The following is a 22,120-nucleotide window of genomic DNA, read 5'->3' as shown; positions in this document are numbered from 1 at the left end:
ATTCAGCCCCTAAAATCCAGTATCAGTCCGGCTCTATTTTAAATACATGACTGCTGCACATTGAGGGCATTTGGTGTAATTTAATCATACAGTGATCTGGTTGTTACTTCTGTGCTCTACCCTTAACCTCGTGAGAAATATTTCCCAAAACTCCAGCATTACTTCTGTCAAAATCCATCACTCATTCATTTTGTTGTCTAAACACAGCATCAGTTACAGCATCACTGTGTCCACAAGCAATGGAGCTGTGGATTTCCAGGAATCAACACAGTGATGATCTGATAAACCCTCCATGCCTTTGCAGGAACTCACTAGCATCAGTATCACATTAGAACAAAACAGAAAGGTGATATAATACTGTCATGTTGTGGATCCCTGGATTATCTGACGCAGTGCTGAACTTTGGCTGACCCACACACACACACACACACACACACACACACACACACACACACACACACACACACACACACACACACACACACACACACACACACACACACACACACACACACACACACACACACACACACACACACAGACCATGTCACAGCACAACAGCCACAATGCTGTAATATATATATTGATAATGTCAAAGCTGTGGATGATCACCACCAATCTGCTGTGCTTTATATACCTGCTGAAAAAAAATGATGGCAAATGATTTTACTTCTGAGGAAAAACTGTATATGTAAATGATATCATCTCTGCCACTCCTTATTGTAATGTACAGTTCTATGCAGATGATACTGTTTCACATGCCACACGTTTGTCTCTTTGGCCATTAAAAACTACAGCCTGCTTTAGATCTTTTTTAGTTGTCTGTGCAGGTGAATTTAAGCTGTAGGCGGAAGAAGACAAGCTGCCATTACTGTGGTGGCGTCTCATCTGAAAACCCACAAACCCACTCAAGAAAAGGTTTACTCACTTTCTTGCTGAGCGTTAGATGAGAAGATAGATATCAATCTCTCATCTGTACTTTTAACTCTGTGCTAGCTTTGTTCTATCCAAAGTTTAAAAACTACCAGCACCCCTAAAGCTCTCTATTTAACATATATTTTTTTAAATTGTACAAAAACTGAGATGTAAAAACATAAAGTGGTGATTTTATTGGTAGTTATGTGCTTTAACTAATTCTTAACCAGGCTACTGACTATTTGGAATCAGGAAATTCATTCATTCATGTTTTTTCTTGTTATCTCTCACACACATACACCTACGGACCAGTAACAGAAAATTATAATTAAAAACATTAAAACAATTAACATCAAATCTCTTTATACTCACATTCACATTGAATGACATCCAAGTTGAACTGCTGAATTGCCCCCATGCTGATCTGTTTCAGTTCTGTGTCCAGCAGCATCTGCATCAGTGACGTGGACAGATGCTTACAGGCTGACATGCACGCTGTCTGGGCCACTTTACCCTGCAGAGAGAGGGACGGGGGGAGAGAGGGAGGGAAAGAAAAGGAAGGGTGACAGAGAAAGACAGGATGCAAGAGAAGAGGGAAAGACGGAACAGTGTAAGACAGATGAGGACAGTAAATGAGAATGAGAAGGCAGGGACAGAGGCAGTATGAAGTCATTGAAAGGGGTGAACATGAATAAAGAGAGGGAAGGATCATGGATGCAGAGGATTGGGATGGTATGATTTGTAAGAAGGACAGATTTGTGAAAGGAAGGGAGTAAGGAGGTATAAAAGATATTGTGGGGAACAAATCGGCAAGAGATTAAAAGGTTAAATGGTAAAAGAACAGAAGGAGGGATAGTGGGAAGAAGATATAGGAATAAAAATAGACATGGGGGATAAAAAGCAAGAAGGGCAAAAGAAGTGTTAGCTTCACCTTGAACTCTGGGTAAACAGAGCATAATACAGATGCAGATGTATCATCATAGTCATAGTATCCTGCACTTCATACCATCTACCATCTAGCCCAGGGGTCAGGAAACTATGGGGTGCAAGCCAGAAAGCTGGATATTTCAGTTTTCAAAAGTGAATTAAAGTCTGTGTAAAGGAAGATGACACATTATATATGTTACAAAATAATGAGAGCAAATAATACTCCTTATTTTTCCATGATTTTGAAACCTTAAATATGGCTGCGTGGTTAATAACACATTTTTCTGTGTTGTGACAAATTAGAATACATATTTATTATTGCTTTACACAGACTTTAAAAACAAATGTGGCATCTTCCAACTTAGACAATTTACAGCTGCTTAAGAAACCCCACTAGGACATACAGGAAAAAAGGTTAATGAGTTCTGTAAAACATGACTTATGCAACATCACTTGCATCAGCAGTGCAGTACAAGATATGAGAATGACAAGTTATTCCTAACAAAATGTCAATACCTGTTCAACTTGCATACTGAAAGCAAACGCAACACGTTTGAGATCTATTTTTGGATTAGACATGCTAACAACCTCTGTACTTTTTAAGTACTGAAAAAGACTGTGTGGAACTGTCAAAGTATCAAAAGTTGGCACTGAGTGCTTGGTCAGAGTCTTGAGGCTGGGTCACACCTGCATTTAAAACAGCAAAGTTATGGAGGAAAATCTGTTTCAACAGAACTGCCACATGTGCATGTTTGACCAATGGAATATTGTCTTGACAAGGCTAAACTTTAAGGTTCAAAACAGAGGAAGCTATCATAACTTCTGGAGTATACGCATCTGTACGTAAGAGGCATGCCTACAACTAATGTATTGAGGTGCATCTTTGGGTAAAGGCTGCCTACAACTACTGTGTTGTATTTGGGTAAAGACTACTTTGCCAACAAGGAAATATTATCTGAGAATGTATCTTTTTTATAAGTAATGTGACCAGCTGATTGCCAGAAGCTACTGCCCCTTTGTCTATTCTCGGCAAGGGTGATGATGTCTGAAAGGCAACACTCATTGTATACACACACAAGCCAAGAAAGAATGGCCATTTTCTCAGCACACTGTATTGACATACTGTATTGGCATTGTGCATGATGTCAATACAAGTCATAATGGAAACAACAGATCAAACAGACAAATAAAACATGATGAATTACTTATATAGAAGCAGGAAAAAATGTGTGCAAAAGATGAAGACACAAGGACTAAGATAGAGCATGAGGGTGTTTGATGGTACACAAGTTTTAGGTAAAATGTCATTCTAATGATTATCATTTGAGCTTTTGAGCTTGAAGTAGGAATTATGTGTGTAGCTGACATGTGAAAAAAAGTGCTACCTGTGATATGAAGATGGAGGGTAAGTGACCCATTTTAAGGGTCACTTATCAGAGGTCACAAATATATTCCATACTTACTCCAAGTGGTATGGAGCCATACAGATTCATTTGACTATAAATTGACTTTATGATGTCCCTCCAATACAAAGGAAGTGGATGGAATTTAATTGGTGAGGCTCAAAGCATTGCAAAAAACATTATATTAAAAACTCTCAGAGTTAAGTCATCAGATCTGCTTATTTCATGACAATCTTCTTTGTACATTAATAACTAAGGCCCAACAGTGTTTAAAATTAATGACAACCACATTTTGGTCAGAAGAGAACATTCCTGAGCAGTCAGCATATTGCAAGACAACAGGAATATTTTAATAAACAGAAGAATAATGTACTTTTAATCTTATCAAAAAGGAAACACCCTTGATGGTTAAAAGGTTCCTAACCCCCGAGCTAGCCCAATAGAGAGCTACTATGCAACCGTACCATGAGTATGTACCATAAACATGCTTTAATTACCATTCAATTATTAGTCGCTGATGATAGCGGTCACTAAAAGGCATGAGATTATTTACAGTGCTATAGTGTCTCAACATGTCTTCTATACAACATATTATTGGTGAAACAAAAACCACAGATGTCCCAACACATGCAGGTAAGGCACAACACAAGCTCAATCAATAATTATCCACAAGTACCACTCCATATACTTCTACAGCATCATGTTTACAACTCCAAAGCAAATAAGACTTGAGAGTGTTTTCTCTGCTTGAGACAAGGGTGTAGGTTTGGTTTTAACTTTGGTAAAACTGAGGCCAAAATTCGTATATAAAAATAACATCATAGACTGTCATAAGTCCCGTTTCCATTAAGGAACTTCTGGGTAAAATTTAGGAGATGGGAACTTTACAGGAATGTCTTCTCACTCTGTCCTCTCAGCCTCTAGGACCTTGATAGGACCCAAAGGACTCTGGAGGTGACCTAATCATTCTGCAACAGTTTCGTTCGTCACGCTTATTTTGTCGCTTTCCGTTGACGTCACATCCCGCTTTGAGTATACCCAATCAGCAACAAGTCAACCTCAAGCCAACCTCAAGGGACTCGTTTTGCCCCCGTAAAAGTTCTGGGAGATTGTCCTTCAGGGGTTCCTGCTATGGAGACACGCGCCAACGGTCACAGCCCCGTAAAATTACCCCAAAGTTCCTGCAGTGGAAACGGCCCTATTATAAATGCTACGATATAATAAATGTGTAGCAATTTGTAGGTAATGTGCTTCAGAGTTTCATGATAGAGCCACGGTGCTGAAACCTATCTTTCAAAGTCGCAAATAATAATTTCAGTCTGATGAAGTTGTTTTAATTCTGTGACTTTTGGAACATTTAAACTATAAATTCTAAGGGCCTGATTTACTAAGATCCCAAATAGTGGGTACTAAATTGCGTGAACGGTGCAATAGATTGAGCGTGCCGTTTGCGTGCGTTTTGCAGGTGATCTACTAAGAATAACTGTGTAAATGAAAACAGGTGCAGACAGCAGTATTTAAATGAGGGTTTTGTGTCTTTATGGAGAGTTTGGACGAGCAGAAAGCTGCAAGCACAAAATGAAATGTGATCAGGTTCTAGTGGAAGAGGTTAACTAATATATTGAGTTATAACAAAAACTAATATTACCAGAGAGACCCACAAATGGGAGAGTAATAGTGATGAAGTCAATGCTGTTAGTAAAACCAAAAATATTCCACTCCACAAATATTAACACAGGTGGAAAAACTCTGTCCTGTGTGTATTCTGTCATTGTGTCTCCGTCTCCTCGTCTCCATAGTAACAGAAGTCATCTGTGAGCAGTGAGCAGCTGGTTAATACCGGTCCTTCAAAGTTATTATTTATAGACGCAGTTAGCATCAGAAATAATACCTTCAGGTTTGGTAAATCACAATGCGTGTACTAAATAACATATTTACATTTTCTCCTCCCTGTATTTTGCACACTGGGGTTAAAACGTCTCATATTACATATTCATTATGGTAAACGTACTAAATGGACAGCGCGTACTATCTTACACAGTTGAAAGACGCAAACCTCAGTGAGCTGAGTTAGTAGATCAGCTTGCACATTTTTTGCGGGTGATGTGAAGTTTGCACACGTTTCTACACACGCAAACCTTTAGTAAATCAGACCCTACATGCTTTGGATTCTTCACATCACTAACTACACCACTGCTGCTACTGCCAGGCTGCCACTAGTCAACAATTGGCGCTTTTCCACTACACAGTTCCAGCACGACTCGCCTCGACTCGACTCGCCTCGGTTTTTTTTACGTTTCCACTAGGGATAGTACCTGGTACCTGGTCCTTTTTTAGTACCTGCTCTGGTGAGGTTCCAAGCGAGCCAAGCCGATACTAAATGTGACGTCAACAGACTGCCGGCCACTGATTGGTCAGAAGAATTGTCGCTGGAAGAGTCATGAGCCGTCCCTCATAAGAATCAAACCCGGCATTTTTAAATACCGGTAACAGCGTTACAGCCATAGTTACAGCCATACGGCTCAATTTTCTTGCTTTGTGTGTGACAAAAAGCCTCATACAGCAGCAAGTGTTTTGTGTCGCGTATAAAATGAAGTCACGGCAGTTTCGCGGAGCCGTGCTATGACGACCCCGCCCACATTGAGTAGGTACTGTTTTGTAATGGAAAAGGTCTGTTCTGGAACCGTACCGAGGCGAGGCGAGTCGTGCTGAAACTGTGTAGTGGAAAAGCGCCAAATGTGTACAGCTTGAAGTTGAGGGATGCCAGATCATCAGGTTGAGTATAAAACAACACACGAACAGCTCTGCAGATATCTTACCATTTACATTACGTGGCTACATTGTCTGAGATTGGTAAAAAGTGGTAGGGACAATCCAGGAACACCTTACTATTGGTAAGGACGCGTCATTACCATCCATACCCAAATCTATGCCCATGGCTTGAGGTGTTCTTGATTTTGTGAGAATCCAAGTTTGAACTCATTATTCAGCTTGGAACAAATGTCACTGTCATAGGTTAAACCTTTCTACAAGTCTTGGATTCAACAATAACTGGTTTACTTGTGTGCAAACAGGAACAGAGCAGCAGAACAACACTATCAATTCTCATTCATGACATTCATGCAACAACTGTCACACTCAAGGAGGATGTGGTGACTCAGATTTCCAGGATAAAGCATGGCAAACTTTCTTACTGAGATACAGATTTAGTTAAGTACACAACTCTTATTAACACAATGATGGAGAGACAATCACGGATTCCTGCAATTACAGAAAATCCATAACAGAAAGGACTGAATTGTTTCTGAACTGCAGTGACAAGGGTTGAATCAAGAAAATCTCACAAAATGAAGATTCATCTTTAGCTTTCCCTTATCGGAGTTCCACAACATCCCAGTTATGATTCAAACTCATGCTGACAATTGGCTGACAGACAGACAGACAGCAGTGATAAATGGTGTAAATGGTGTATATAAATGAGTTGGGATCACATACAGCAAGTCAGCATATTGGCTCCAAATCTGTTAGATCACACACAAGCTAATTGTACACTCTACTTAGACTGGTTGCCAACTTAGAGGCAGTTAACACAGATACAGAATGTTTCAGTGAGGAAAACACTAAGGAACTTTATGCATGTTCATAGAAGAAGAAAAGATGCAGTAATTTTCATTTTCCACACACTGTGTTCTGTGTTCCTTGTAGGGCTCAATGTGTGACATTTCTACATCATGGAAATCAAGTTGTTACAACATGCATAAAAAGTAACCTTTGGTGAAAAAGTAATGTAAATGATAGATGTCTAGTTTCTCTGATTATCTCATAGTGAATTTAATGATTGCATCTATGAGACTGACACACAACGAGGAATTATCTTTGGTTGAAGGAGCTCAGAGTCGGCTGAATGGTATGTAAATACCACTTTGTTCAGATTGTCTCTAGCTGCTGGGTAGCTAACACCAGGCTGATGTTTAACCCTTACATACTGTTCACAATATCACCTGATGATAAGTCTCTATACAACATATCTGAACCACAAATCATTGGTGATAAATTCTTAATGAGTTTATTCTTCAGTTTTTACGCTTTTTGTTGATGGAGAAACACATTTACAATCAAACTATATATCACTTACATAATACAGGAGAACATAACTAGTTCAATTCATTATATCAAATGTGAATAAACTCTTTTAAAAGTCCAATACTCAACAAAAATGGGTAACAGCTGCACAAATGCTTTTAAAAAGTTGCAATATTTCCATTTTTTGTATATTTTGGGTCACAGTAAGAACAGTCTTCAAATTTCTGGCTAAAAGAAAAGTGTTTATGGTGATTTTTCTTCTTTCAAATGTAAAACTGGGCCAAATTAGAACCTGAACAGTATGTACGAGTTAAAAAGACAAACAGCAGGGGATGAACTTCTGTGTAGACCTTTGTGCTCTGCTGTAATTGGTTATTCAAGTTGATGTCTTGCTCTACTTAGTATTTTTCATGTATTTTTTGAATATGCATGATTCAGTAATATGATGAGTATTTTGCTACTCCTGCTTAATTGTGCAAATTGTATCTTAATCTTAATTGTGTTAAAAAATAATTAAAATGGCGAATTTGTTTTCTGGCCCAATCATCCAGCCCTCTACTCATCTTTCTCAGTATGAACAACCACTCAGGGCTGCACACGTTCCCCATGCTGTTGAAGTGTTGCTTTCACACCCATGTCCTTTAACACTAATACTTTTAAATCACTGGGACGTCAAATTAAAGCATATGAATAAAAAATGACTCTTACTCATTCATTCCATTATAATTCTCTACAGCACACCATACACATAATGATACAACTATGAAAATAACTATGGACAAGAAAGTGAGAAGATAGTGAAGAATAACACTCTCAAAACACTGTTAACAGAAAGGGGGAAGGCTTGATAGTATGGATGTTATAGTGAAGCAGAAACACCATGGAGATGAGTTAAAAACAGGGTCTGCACATTTTTATAAGAACAAATGTAATGACTTTTAAGACCTTTTTAAGGAAAAAATAATACCATTGCTGGGACATATAATAATGCAAAAGCAGGATTTTACTGTTATAGTGGGTTGAAATGGTAAACTCATTTTAAAGTATTTTATATAAGACTACAACTAATGATTAGTTTTATTATATTACCTTAATGAATAAGTTGATTGGTTGGTTTATGTAAAATAATCAGAAAATAATGATAATAATGATAAATAACATAAACTGAACAATTATAATTACACTCAAATTAATGCCTTAACTCCTACAATTCCAGATATTTTCAGATAGACTTTTTAGACCATGAATATCAAAACTTAAATTGAAGAATTCTTAAGACTTTTTAAGGATCTGCAGGGACCCTGAAATATACACCATCATGCATCTGAAGTAGCAGTGTACAGGCTTGTTGTGAAATGGTATCAAGACTTCTTAAGAGTCTTCTCCTGAGTATGTACAGATCATACCAAACTGATGGTATAAAATCAAGTGCATAAAAGAAAGTGAAGGCTGAGCATGCCTGAGGGAAAGAGCTACAGCACCTCCTCAAATGGGACCATGATTTAAATCCCTTACATTCCTGTGTCTGATGCCATGCACTCTCATAACTCAAAATTCAACAGTACACATACAAATGTATTATAATTAATGCTAAGTTACAAAAGCATGCAACTGGGGCAATGCAGGCAAATAGAGAACGGTGATCGGGATGTAATTATCAAGGTGTTTAAACACAAAAATAGATTCCAGCTGATGATGGAGGTTCAGTCTTGAACTCAGGCTCAGTATGTGTGACAAAGCTCAGAAGAAGCTATTAGTGGAGCTCTGAATTGAAATCATTTTGTCACACATGATGACAGATGCAAGTATGCCAGACTTTAAGATTTGTTTCATTCTCCTCTACATATTTTCCTGTTCTAATCTGAAACCTACACCCTTGTAAGCAACACACAGTAAAGAAGTAAAATTAGGTTGCAGAGAGTGAATAAGCATTCTTGGGGTGGTTGTTTCCACTTTATCCTCCCTCACTCAAAATCCTTCTGGATGAGAGCATTTATTGCTCAAATGCAAACATCCAGTGTCTCCAGTAAGGGTTAAAAAAAACAGGTGTCAGAAGAACCAACAAGCCTGGAATAGTGGAGTTTCCACAGTCAAACATAAGCATGCTTTTCATCTCCCCTTCTGCCTTTCTAATGGCAGTATAGCGGAGTAACAGCCAGGCAGGAATACTCACCGACATCGACGCATGGTCATTGTTGTTATTCTGAGCAGAGAGACACCCCCAAACCAACCAAAAATGGAAGAGGGGGAGGGAAAAGAGGGAAAGGACAGGAAAAGAAATGTGGCAACAATAAATGGACAGGAGGAGGTAAAGTCAACTAGAGTAATTGTGCATGCTTGACACAAGGCAAATTAATCAAGGAGTAAAACTGGCAGTAAAACAAATCATTACAGCAGTTAAAGCGCTGTTCATTACAGCGGGTGTAAATGGGGAGGAAGGTTCTTGAAAAACACAAAAACAAAACAAGCTGGAACTCATTCAAGATGTGAAAAAATGATTTTTGGAGAGAAGAGCGGGCACACGGCCCACTGACAGAGGAACTGAACAGGCTGCAGCTGCCAAAACACACATTTACTGACCCAGTCCTTCACACTTTGCTATCACCAAATGTGCCTTGTTTAGGTGACGATAATGTCAGTATGTGCAAAAGCAGTCTACCAGTCAGTAACAGCACAGTCACCATGCATATGGACCAAACATCACACATACTTAGTTCAACTTCACACAAACTTCAAAACAAGTCACTTTCAGACAGTTTAATAGGGATGTGATAAACATAAAGCAACACAACTGGAGGGGTTTAGGGAAAATGGAAAGAAAACAAGAAAAAGGAAATGATCACATCCCTATTATCAACAAAAAAACACAACACTGCCACTCCAACTCACCGGGAGGTGTGTGAAGACCTGGAAAGTGGAGCGCAGGAAGTTGATCAGGTCCATGAGATATCCAGAGGCTCGGCCGTCGGACTCAGCCATGCCCCATTCATAGTCTGCCAGCTGGATAAACTCATCGATCTTCTGGTTGAGTTTGGTATAAATCTCTCCCTCTGCAGCGTGACGAGCATCCTGGAAAATAGCTTTTATAAACACCTTTGACCAGACTTCATTAGAAAAATCATATAGTTTTAAGTGTGTACATCAAGACTGTTGCAAAAAAATCTGTGTGTGGTTTGATACCAATTTCAACTTTGAGCAGCACATCACAATCGTGTTTTAAAATCAACCAATTTGAACTTTTAATGACACTGAGACCATTTTACATGCTTTTATCTCATCATGCCTAGATGACTGCAACAGTCTTTTACCTGCTTGAGCCAAAAGTCTATAAATGGATATAAACACATCACATTCATGTGTTACCTTGAAAGTGGACAAGCCATAGAGTCTTGTGGTGTGCACTGTTTCGGGGGAGACGTTGGTGATGTTTGTTATGAACTCCTCTAGATACCTGCAGGCCTGCTCCAGGTGGGTGGTGTTAATGATGATCTGCACCAGCTACACACAGAGAACAAGGTTCAGGTTTTAGATTCAGTGAAATAATAAACCCTGGGTCTGAGCTCTGTTGGTAACATTAGGGTTGATCCTACCTCAGTTAGTCCTATGTGGGGTTTCTTGATGAGGTTTTGCAGACAGCTGCTGAGTGTTCTTGTCAGCAGTAGGTTGGTTGATTTTCGCAACATATCGTCAATCTCTGTTGAGCTGGATAAACAAATAAAATGTACACAATGTCCAGTCACACAACACAGAGATAAAAAAAGTAAAGGAAGATTAGAAGTAGAAAGGAGTGTGCCTACCTGCGGTGTAGTGACTCTGAGAACTTGAGGCTGGCGTATATGAACTCTTTAACCTGTGTGTAGATCTGAGGGACAGACTGGGACATCGGCAGCTTCTTAGGAAAGTCCTGCTGCTCTCACACACACACACACACACACACACACACACACACACACACACAGAAAACAGCCGTTTTAAATCACTGGCTCATCATATAATTTAAACTGAGGTTAATAAATTCAAGTCCTATCTTGTGTGCATCTGCTGTTTTTCATATTCACACAAACTGACTCATTGACATTCTTCAGTTTCATTCTTTAAAACTCTTTTACCTTATTGTGTTGTAGAAATGACACGTCAAATGTCCTTTAAGAAGACAGATCAATATTGCACTCTTTACTAATAAAAGCTTTATGATATATCTGCTGAGGAACAACTTACTGGCTGTGTGAGTGAGTATATGTTACATTGTTACCTTCTCTATCTCTGCATCATGGAAGGGGAAGCGGCTGATCACCAGTTTATACTCCTCCTCTGTCTCCACTGGGATGGGACTGTAGTTGTCCAACTCAAAGATCTCCCTGTGGAAAATAACAGTTTAATGTTAGAGCTTTGAGAATCTCCCTCTCTTTAAGATTAAGGTACAATTTGTTCAGTTTTCCCATCATCAGGTGAGGTCAGAAACGTGTACTGTAAAGTAGAAAGTAAACAATCATGGAGATTTGTACATGTGTTCAGACAATAATCTGATATTTCTCTCTGAAAATAAACCTGTACCAAGAGCAGTGTTAGGGGTAACCATTACTAAATGATGCATCAGAGTGCTTGGATTACTTTTTTGATGTAACAAGTAACCGTGTTAGGTCCACAGTTTAAGTACTCAGTTGTACTTCTGTTATCTGTTATTTTGAAGTTTTCGGAGGAAATAAGAGCAAGAACATTACAGTAACATGTGAATTGTGACCTGGTAACAAGAGCCTGTTGCAGTGATGTAGGGATGTGTCTGAAAAGCCTGTATGTGTTTATAATTTGTATTCAGGTATGTGTCTGAAAGCCTGCATGTAGTTTTATAACTTTTATGTTAGCATATGTTTGAGAAGCCACTTTTACAGTTTTTATGTAAAGCTGTACAATAAAGAGCTGTAAATGGGACATTGTGTGTGTCATTCCTGCTATTAGTGTAAAGATTTACAGATTATGATCCAGACTTGGCTGTGTGATGATGGTACAGTCATTATATTTAAAGGAGGTCTGGACTAAAACAACATGAGGAATAATGAAGGGGTTTTCATTTTCAGTAACACTAAAGTACTCTAACCAGTTACTTTTCTCAGAAGGTAATGCTTCAATGTCACTAGTTACTTTTTAATGGCAGTCATTTTGTAATGTAATTAGGGCGCACTCACACTAGGGCCAGTTGTTCCGTACTGTGCTGAAGCACGAATGTCCCCCCTCCCCTGTCCCCCGCTGACATTACCTCAAACCCAAGTGTACTCAAACACGGTTGCCTCCGACACATACGTTGCGCAAAAACATATAGACAGTTTACTCTCATAAAACATGCACAGGTGTGTTTTTGTGTGCTGTGCGCTGGTAAAACACAACACAGCCGATCAATTAACACAACGCACTATGATTAAAAAGTGCAAGAATTATTTTCTGGAAAAATATGAATCCCTAGTGCGCATGCGTGACCAAGTGTACCGTGCCTAAGCACACCTCTTCACACCGTACCGTGCCAGGGAAGTGTACCGTACTCAAGCACCGTACACTTGCACTCACACTAGCCAAATAATCCGGACTTTAGGGGGCAAACGTGCTTGGGCACGGTACGATTGCCTAGTGTGAGTACGCCCTTAGTTACTGACCAAGAGTCACACAACAATCAAGACTTATGACAGAAACAAGACATCTAAATATATTTTAAGATTGTTGTGGGCGTGCAGGTGGTCGAGTGGTTAGAGCGCATGCCATATACGCAGCAGACCCCAGTTCGAGTCCCGGCCTGCGGACCTTTCTGCATGTAACACCCCCATCTCTCTCCCGTAATTCCTGTCTCTTTACTGTCAAATAAAGGCGTTCATGCCAGAAAAAAATCTAAAAAAAAAAGATTGTTGCGGAAATGTAAAAAGAATCCTCCATGCATTTATTCCACTCAGAAACAATTCACACTAAGAGAGAGTAAATGTATGTCATTATTTATTTTCACACATCAGTTCAGCAACAAGTTCTAACAGCTATGATAATATTCAACTCATGAACGGAAATAACTCTTTCCTGTTCTGTCTTATCTGACACCTTTAGTTGTTCAAAGTGACAGTCTGTGGTGATGACTCAGGTGATTCACAGGTTGAGAAACAATCATGAAACGTTTAACATTAACAACTGCTCCAACTCACTCCCATTTAAAAAGCCTCAACTTATCTCTAGAAATACAAATGTTTTTCAAATTGTCTTTATGGTTTCAGTCTTTAAATCCAGCCTCTAAAAAGTGTGCTGCTGGTCATTTTGAAATTATTTTGTTTGCAATTATTTTGATATGCTGCCCCCTATTTGTTTTGAACAGGTGGCCAATTCTTACACATTGAATCTTTAAGGATAAAACTCCCTACTTGGTTTTGTGCAAATATCTCAAACATGAAAGGATGAGCAGAAAAACAGACAGACAAGCACACGGCGAAGCCCACCTGAAAACCAGCGCCCACTTCTTCAGCAGAGTTTCATTGTACTGGTCTCTGACCTCAAACAGCAGGTCAAACAGCCGGTTCACAGGAAAACCATAACCCTGTACAACACAAACACACAACATCAAGTTTTCTCAGCTGTTTTACACAGCTCGCAGTCACACGCTGTTAAAACGAAGCAAGGCTCTGAGCTGAGCTGAGCTGACTGAGGTCAATGAACCAACCTGTAGTGTGTCAGCAAAGATGACTATGAGGTTCTTCAGCTCCAGGACGAGGTCTGGATCATCACAGTATGACTGGAAACAATAAATAAAGAGTCAGCATTCACTCAGATAGATATGGGAAAGTTATGGGAGAGATATCTACGACAGCTGCAGAAAGGTGTTTCCAAAGCACGTATAATGAAACAAAGACGCAAATTGGTGCTGAATGATATACAGTAGTATACAGCCATCAAATGCATATTTAGGGTACTTTTATTGGGTCATTTTCTCATAAGTCAGTCAGAAATATTACAATGTCAGCTGGAGGCAGGGATTTCCAACCACTTCACAGACTGCCTGGTAACTAGCTAGCCATCTACAGCTACTAAAATCTGACAGCAACAGTTTGCATGTCGGCAATCGACAGTGACTGATTAAAAGTGAGAAGCTGCTTTTGTCTTCTTCTATATGAGATTAAAGTCAGACAGTGTTTCTTCCTATTTACTACATAGTGTGTTATTTTCTTTTACTTTATTTTAGTGTCTGAATTCTGAGTGTGAAACATATGCCCTCAAAGAATCCACAATGGATGAAGGAAGTAGTGTCCATGGCATGTACACTACTTTGTGCTAATAATCCCAAAATCCAATGCATTACTGCAACACTGTGCCTGCAAAATGATGATGATTTCATAGTGTGAAATTCTCTTGAAACACTACAATAAACTAGTTGAGTGTCTGTTATGTAATATTATGGAAGCATGAAGGAGTCAACAAGGTTGTAATTTTAGACATAGCTCCATTGTCCCAAAAGTCTTCCAAAATGTCACACTGTGTATAATGGTAGCCTCGACAAGCAACAGTAACTAAGAGGGGTGGAGCTTAGTGAAGGGTGAATTAACACCAGTAAAGTCCTTCCATTTTTTCTGGAGCACGGAGTGATTTATGACCCTGAAGGCAGCACAGTTGAGTCCTTTAACATTGACACAAGGATCCTGCCAAACACAGGAGTGTGTAAATCAAGCAGGAGAATGAACACAGGCTGAGATGTGACGTAAAGCAGTAGCTGCCTGCCTCTCTATTTACTCAGACACACACATTACACACACACACGACAATCAGCTGGGAACTGGACTAAACAGCAACAAATCACAGCAGTGATAGGAAAGTATCTCAGCTGTTTATCTGTATCTGTTTATGGGTCAATTACGTTTTTTGTGTCCATGTGGTTTAGTCACATTTAAAGGGTTAAAATGTGAAAATAAACGTATGAATAACTTGAACACATTCTTTTTTTGTGGACCCAGCATCAAATTTCTGCTTTTAATCCATTTTGAGAGAATATATTAGAGGATTATGGTAAAAATGTCTAAGTGGTGTAACCATAAAAAACTTTGTACCAAATAATTCAACTTCCTTAAAAACACTAAATTCTCAATAAAACAGCATATCAACTAGTTTGGCATGATCTTACATTATAACTTTTATATTAAATAAAGGTAATGGAATACAATTGTTCTAAATATTACATTTCATCTGGGGAAGTGATCCTGGAGAAACGCCCTTTCGTTTTGTTTTTACAAGCAAAATGACAATAAAGATAGATTTGATTTGAATAATGGAGATCAGGAACCATTTAAAACATTTTAAATGAAGTAATTATTAGTATAAGTCCACTTAAATACACTGTAGGTGATACAATATTTATCATTCTTTTGTGGTTACACCATTTGACATTCAGTCTTACTTTTGGTTAAATAGATGGTGCAAATGTAATTTCAAATGACATTAAACCAACAAAAATACTAAATGTACATTTTAACAAACTCAATGCTGCTTTTAAAACTAGTTTTTTAAACGTATTTTTGGATTGCTCATCTTGCCAACACTTAATTGAGACTGACCTTTATATAAACCATATCTGGTCAGTGGTGAAAGAAGTATAAAGATGCTTCACTAAACCAGCAATACCACAGTAGTAAAGTACTCTCTACTAGCATTTGTGTTAAGTAGTAGTAATTATAACTCTCAAATAAATGCTTTGTAGTACTCAGTACTTGAGTAAAGTACTTCCACATCTGATTCTGGTCCATATTATGTGAGAATATGACATGATGTTTAGTCAGGGAGTGTGTGTTTTTTTAAAAATTATTATTATTAGTAATGATTATTCATTGAATTGTAACTGTTGTGTTGGTAGTGGTGCTGTAAAATATTGTAGACCTTTTGAAAGTATTATTTGCTATATAATTCTGTACACTGGATTCAAGGTAAACAGACTCCTCTTATACAGGTTTGTGAGAGACTTTCCCCCAGCATGCAGTAGCTGTTAAAACAGGAACCAGGCAGAGTGGAGCTGCCTGTGTCATGGCCCAGCAGAGGGGCTGCAGGCCAGGGGGGAGACCCGGGGCTTTGTAAGTCTTCTCACCCCACACTGTGCGGCCCATTCTCTGGCCTGTTAGCATAATTCTCTGGGTCATTTACAACTGACTGGAGCCCAGCTGTCAGGAATATGCCTTCTTAATCTGCTGTTATTGTTGCAATCTGTCTCTCATTAAGGCCCCAATGACCTCCTCTTTGGCTGCATGCGTATGTGTGTTTTGACCTCTTCTCTTGAGAGTGACATCATTAGTGTGTTTGTGGGTGCGCTGACCTCCGCAGTGTTGTGTGTGTGTGTGTCAGCCAGTGAATGAAAGGTCTTAAAGGATAAATAGATCCACAGCAGGCTCTATTATCTCTATTAACTCTCAACAGTCTCCTTTGCATTCACAGCCAACTCCCTGCTGGTGTGTGTGTGTGTGTGTGTGTGTGTGTGTGTGTGTGTGTGTGTGTGTGTGTGTGTGTGTGTGTGAACTTACAGAGTGAGTGCGGAGCACAGCGATGATCTTGGACAGGGCCATGTTCCACAGTTCATCAGTGAAAGCTCTGGTCACCAGCCCCCTTGCAGCATGGAGGATATGGTCCTCCACAACAAAGAACCTGATGACACACACATACACACACACACACACAGAGAGAAAAGACATCTTCAGACACATCTTAACAGTAGTTTCTACGGTCAGTGGAATGTTATGTTAGTAAAATGATGTACTGAGACAATGAAGTTAAAAAAAAATCTCACCCTACAATCTGGTTGAAGTATCTTCTGTAGCCTTCCACAGTCTCGTGCTGGAAATTCACACACACACACACACACACACACACACACACAAACACAAACACAAACACACACACACACACACACACACACACACACACACACAGAGCTATTTTAAAACACATAGCTGCATGAACGCATAGAAGCCATAAGTAAGTGAGTATGTGTGCTGTTGAATTTGTAAGCCGGCACTGATGTCCACGTTGAGCTTTTTTAAGCGTATTAAGCGTTTTTAAGGTTACTGTTCACCGCTTTATACTTTCATTTCACACTTAATGTGGCTACAAAGCCTTTCAGATTGTTCTCATAGCAGAGCAGGTTTTGAGGCTATCCTGGTATTTGTCAGTGTAGTCTTCTGGGTAGCTTTGGGTGTCTTATTTGATACTACCACAAGGGGTCAGTGACAACAGAACTGTTCTAAATCCACACACAGCGAATCCAAGTGAAAACTGGAATGGAATGAAATTCAGTGCTCTCATTTAATATGGTGTATTTGCCTTTAATGAAAACTTCAGTCACATAAAGAACTGGAGAGCATTTCCAGCACAAAAGATGGAGCCTGTTAATCACTGCTTTACTGGCTATCAAGTTTTCTATGTCTGTGAGTCAAAGGCTGCTGCATCCAAAACATTTTTCTAAATGGAAGAGTTGAAGTCAGTAATGTTAATTCCTGATGTGGACTACAAATTTAAATTAGTTTGTGTGTTTGTGTGTTGCTCACCATGTTAGACTGTGGCTGCAGTACTAGCCGGGCCTGTTTTTTCCTCTGTTTCCTGTAGTAGTTCTCAAATGTTTCTCTGTCACCCTGCAGATGAAAAGAAATACAACATAGAATTTATAGAACTACGGAGGTTTGAAAACTGCAATGGTGTGAATGAAATACTCTCATAAGCCATACAAACATCCATGATCACCCACAAAAGCATCGGCAAGGCAACCATAAACAAGTCATAAATTCAAATATGTCACATCTCCTTGTCCAGTGTCTTTTGTCGGATGAACGTAACCCTTTACATACCTGTCCCTGCAACGTTACTGCTACTGTTACTGTTCATTCACAATACAGTCATACTGGCATTTCCCCTGAAATGTTACGTGTAGTGTAGACACACTTTAGAGCGTTTAGGTGACATCTTGGCTGCTAAACTGCTAATCACGCTAACTCAAATTCACCATGACTTCACCACCACAGACGGGTTGTAGCTGCTGTGGCAGTGGGCCAATCACATGTCACATTAAATTGAAGAACACTTGCATTGACTGGTTGTGAGCAAGTCCATACAAATAGTCATATAGGTATAGAGGTACCCATACCCAGCCCTACTGACACAACATATTCTTATTTTGGCTTGACTTGAGTTTTTATCTTTCATAGTTGTAAAATGTGTTGTGACACTGCTAAGATCCAGTTTGTGTGTATGTGTGAGAAAGAGAGACACCTACCAGCACAGTGTAAATGTGTAAACACCTGTAAACAGGCGAGAAGTCTACCAGGTCCTGAGCTGTAAGAACCTGTTAAACATAGATGAAGAGACACAGTTACTGTCACATATTTCGTCTGCATGATTATATACTTGAAAAAGATGTCTACATTTTACAACATAAACACAAACAGGACTCAAATACCTATGCACTCTCACTGTAGCCATGACATTTGTATAACAGAAAAACACAACTTACTACTGCATTTTTTATGAAAATCAGCCTTTGCATTAGAATGAAATAAACATATTGTAGTGTGAGGCAACACATAAAACAACTGTTCTGGAGAAGTACATCACTTCCTGTCACACTCAAATATACATGATGTTTCTTCACCTCTTCATCGCCTTCCTCCTCATCTCCTGTGTCGTCGTCCATCAACAAGCCGTTGTGAGTGTGAGTGTGTGTTCGCCCATTGAGGGAGTACACAGGCTTGGTGTAGTGGCCCAAACTGGCCTGCTTCGCTACTACACTGTTAAAGGTCCTGTGCTGATGTGCCTGGAGGGACAAACACACACACAGATCAATAGCCTGATAAATACCTTCACAGAGCTATTGGAAGAACTGTTACGAACACAAACTCTCATACCTGTCTCATGGCGGTCTCCCCAACCTTGTCAGAGTGTTTCCTGATGCTCTCCAGGAAGTCCTTGAGGTCCGACATGGAGATCTCCTTGATCTCCTCTCTCAGTCTGGGCAGGTTTTCAGCCATGATCTGACAGAACCTGTAATGACTGACTCTGCAAGAGACACAGCAAAATCAATCCACTTATGTCCACTTTAGAAAGTAGTATTCATTCTAGAGTCCGGCCATCAATTGGTCAGCCAATACTGACCAATCACAGATATATGCGCAAATATATTTTTTAAAGTTTTAAAAAGTTTCATAGGCAGCGTTATATGTATATTTTATCCTTTTACTTACTTCAAGTTCAATATACTTCAATGTGTATGTTGTTTTTTTTGCTGTTTTTTTATTCACAGCTAATTATAATTAGTAATGTTATACACTAAAGTTTATTATTAAACTGTAATATATCAATATCCATTACATACAAAAAAATGTGTGTTTATGTACATATTCTGTACATATATTATCAGCCAATATACTAATATCAGATTTTCTTAAACTCCCTAATATCATTATCGGCAATGGTCCCTAAATCCAGTATTGGTCAGGCCCTAATTCATTCTAACCAACAAGATCCAGTTTACATTAAAACTAGTAGAATCCAAGAACTGACAAACCAACCAAATCCAATAATGACACCATCTTCCTATCAGGGTCATGCTACCATTACCCAAGAAACAATACTGTTAGCTGAGCTACTGTATAGAACACTTGAACACATATGGTTTGAGACATATTTCACTTTTTCTATATTACCTCATCAATATTATTTGTAACAAAGAATGCTCTACATATAAGACTGCAGATAATTGAATTTTAGGAGGTTTAGTGGAGTATTCCTCCAAAGCCTGGACGGTATACATCTTACCTTGGGATGTAGACCTTCTCCAGCTGCTCCATGGTTTTCAATGCAGCATAGTATCTGCAGAGACAAACAATATAATATCAGTTAGGATGAAAACTCAGCTGTGGTCCTTTATTCACAAGCATGAAGAAAAAGTTGACTTTTGTATTTGGTTGACATATTACAGTTATAGGTGGAGCAGGGTTTTTTTTTAAGAAAATGGAACAGGAAATGTAACAGTGGCAAAAATCAGCATTTCAGTCAATGTAAAGCAGGTGTAAAACAAGTACATGATAGTGTTCTGAGTCATTGTTGGATTAAACCTAATTGATTATAGAGTACTATATTAAGATTGTGACCAGCATATCAATATATCGTATTGTTCGGATTATAAAACAGGGTTTTTTTTCCTGGAAGTATGTATGAAAAAAGTGGGGTCATCTTATATTCAGGGTCTAGACATTTATATGTCAATATAAATTCACAACACCAGATGTACGGTGATTGTCTCGAAAAAAGTGGCTCAAAAGTAAAGTTAGGGGTCTTAATTATTATCAAATTCGGGTCAATGTGCTATGTTGGGATTAGCTATTTGCTCCCGTTTTAAGGCCTAACAGGGGAATCACAGAGCTAATGTATGTCTACTTCCATTTCCATTTGTGATTTGTTTTTTTCAAATGCCTATTTTGAAACCTATTATTGTGGTCTTTCATAGTGTACACACATCACAAGGGTTCAGCCTCAGGTCAGTGTGCTGAGCTCCCATCATTAGGCTGATAGGCAGGCTGTGAAGAGATCTAATTGGTCGGTCAGTGAGTGTAAAATGTGTTGTATACACATGAACAGAAGACAGCCTCATAAACTCTACAGTGAAAAGGTTTGTCAGAGTGCAGAGCACCAAGACGGAGGACACAAAGGCTGCAAGTGGCAGGACATTGACGAGAATGTGACCTGAGCAGCAGTACATACAGTACAGATAATAATGTGCATTTGCACCACACAAACTCATGCCAATTAATAGACACAGTGTATGGGCCATGTCATTAGTGCTTAAAGTAGACACCACACACACACACACACACACACACACACACACACACAAGGTGGCCAGCATAGTCTAATTGCCTTGGATTGTCTGTGGGCCATGACAGGGCCGCAGTGAGGGGGCGTTGTTGTGAACAAGGGGCATACTGAGGGTCAATTGTCCTGCCAGTGAATAGCCTCTTCCTTTGGTCCACAGTAATGAACAAGAAAGGGTCATTATTTTCCTGTCAATGAAGTTCATGGGGTAAAAATGAAGTTCAATCAAACCAACGTAGCAGGGCTGAGTTGAAACATTGGTAGGAAACGTGCATCACAATCACTGTTATTAACAGACTGGTTTGGTTGTCTTAAGCTCAACAGACCGTGTTGTAAAGTTGTTCAGTTTTGATTTGTTCATATCATTTAGAATCTGGGAATCTAACATAAGACTTTTCAAGTTGTTTTAAACAGGACAGTTTGATGCAGATGTGCCACACTGATGAAATGATAAGTCAGACGGATACCTTTTGGATTCCAGCTGCTCCTTAAGTTTGCTGTACATTTCTAACACTGCAAAGGAAGAGAAGACAGGAAACTGGATCAGTAGTTTGTTGGTGAGACCGGTATTCAGATTAAACCCAACACATTTAAAACAAAGAATGTTTAACATCCCTTTTTGCCAGTTCTTGAGCTTCTAATAAAAAAAAACCAACATTTTAACCATCCAGTGTATCTTTTACCACACACGAACCTGTCTGCTGCAAAAGCACACAGTCACGAGACTTTGTGTGAACACATTCCAGGCCCAGAAAGGTTCCTGACTATGAGCAAGGGGTCCAACATGAACACACTATTTTCTTTGGGCATTTCACATGAGAGATTTCTGCTTTTGTCTGTGTTCCTTTCACTGGGTCCAGCTGGACAAAGGTTATGTCACGAACTTCTGTTCACCAATCATAATTTAGCAACTTTTGCCAGCACTGTCAAATCTG

General features: G+C 39.2%; 1 protein-coding gene across 2 annotated transcripts in view; it reads right to left on the bottom strand.

The window, feature by feature from the left end:
* exoc6 (exocyst complex component 6) overlaps nt 1–22,120 on the bottom strand; it is a 55,373-nt gene that overhangs the window by 13,138 nt on the left and 20,115 nt on the right. The window contains exons 5-20 of one of the 2 annotated variants that reach the window (XM_062443059.1): nt 21,653–21,698; nt 20,130–20,183; nt 19,220–19,370; nt 18,967–19,128; nt 18,592–18,660; nt 17,870–17,953; nt 17,113–17,159; nt 16,850–16,970; nt 14,014–14,085; nt 13,793–13,890; nt 11,581–11,686; nt 11,126–11,235; nt 10,919–11,030; nt 10,692–10,826; nt 10,218–10,397; nt 1,288–1,429 (exon numbers count right to left, since the gene is read on the bottom strand). In XM_062443059.1, coding sequence (XP_062299043.1) covers nt 1,288–1,429; nt 10,218–10,397; nt 10,692–10,826; nt 10,919–11,030; nt 11,126–11,235; nt 11,581–11,686; nt 13,793–13,890; nt 14,014–14,085; nt 16,850–16,970; nt 17,113–17,159; nt 17,870–17,953; nt 18,592–18,660; nt 18,967–19,128; nt 19,220–19,370; nt 20,130–20,183; nt 21,653–21,698 — 1,689 coding nt within the window. The remainder of the gene's footprint in view (nt 1–1,287; nt 1,430–10,217; nt 10,398–10,691; nt 10,827–10,918; nt 11,031–11,125; nt 11,236–11,580; nt 11,687–13,792; nt 13,891–14,013; nt 14,086–16,849; nt 16,971–17,112; nt 17,160–17,869; nt 17,954–18,591; nt 18,661–18,966; nt 19,129–19,219; nt 19,371–20,129; nt 20,184–21,652; nt 21,699–22,120) is intronic. The other variant, XM_062443060.1, reaches the window with a different exon arrangement.

Source organism: Scomber scombrus, chromosome 21 (assembly GCF_963691925.1).
Source record: "Scomber scombrus chromosome 21, fScoSco1.1, whole genome shotgun sequence".
Lineage (NCBI taxonomy): Eukaryota > Metazoa > Chordata > Actinopteri > Scombriformes > Scombridae > Scomber > Scomber scombrus.
The sequence above is the reverse complement of the archived record's forward strand: the minus strand, read 5'-3'. Positions and strand labels throughout refer to the sequence as shown.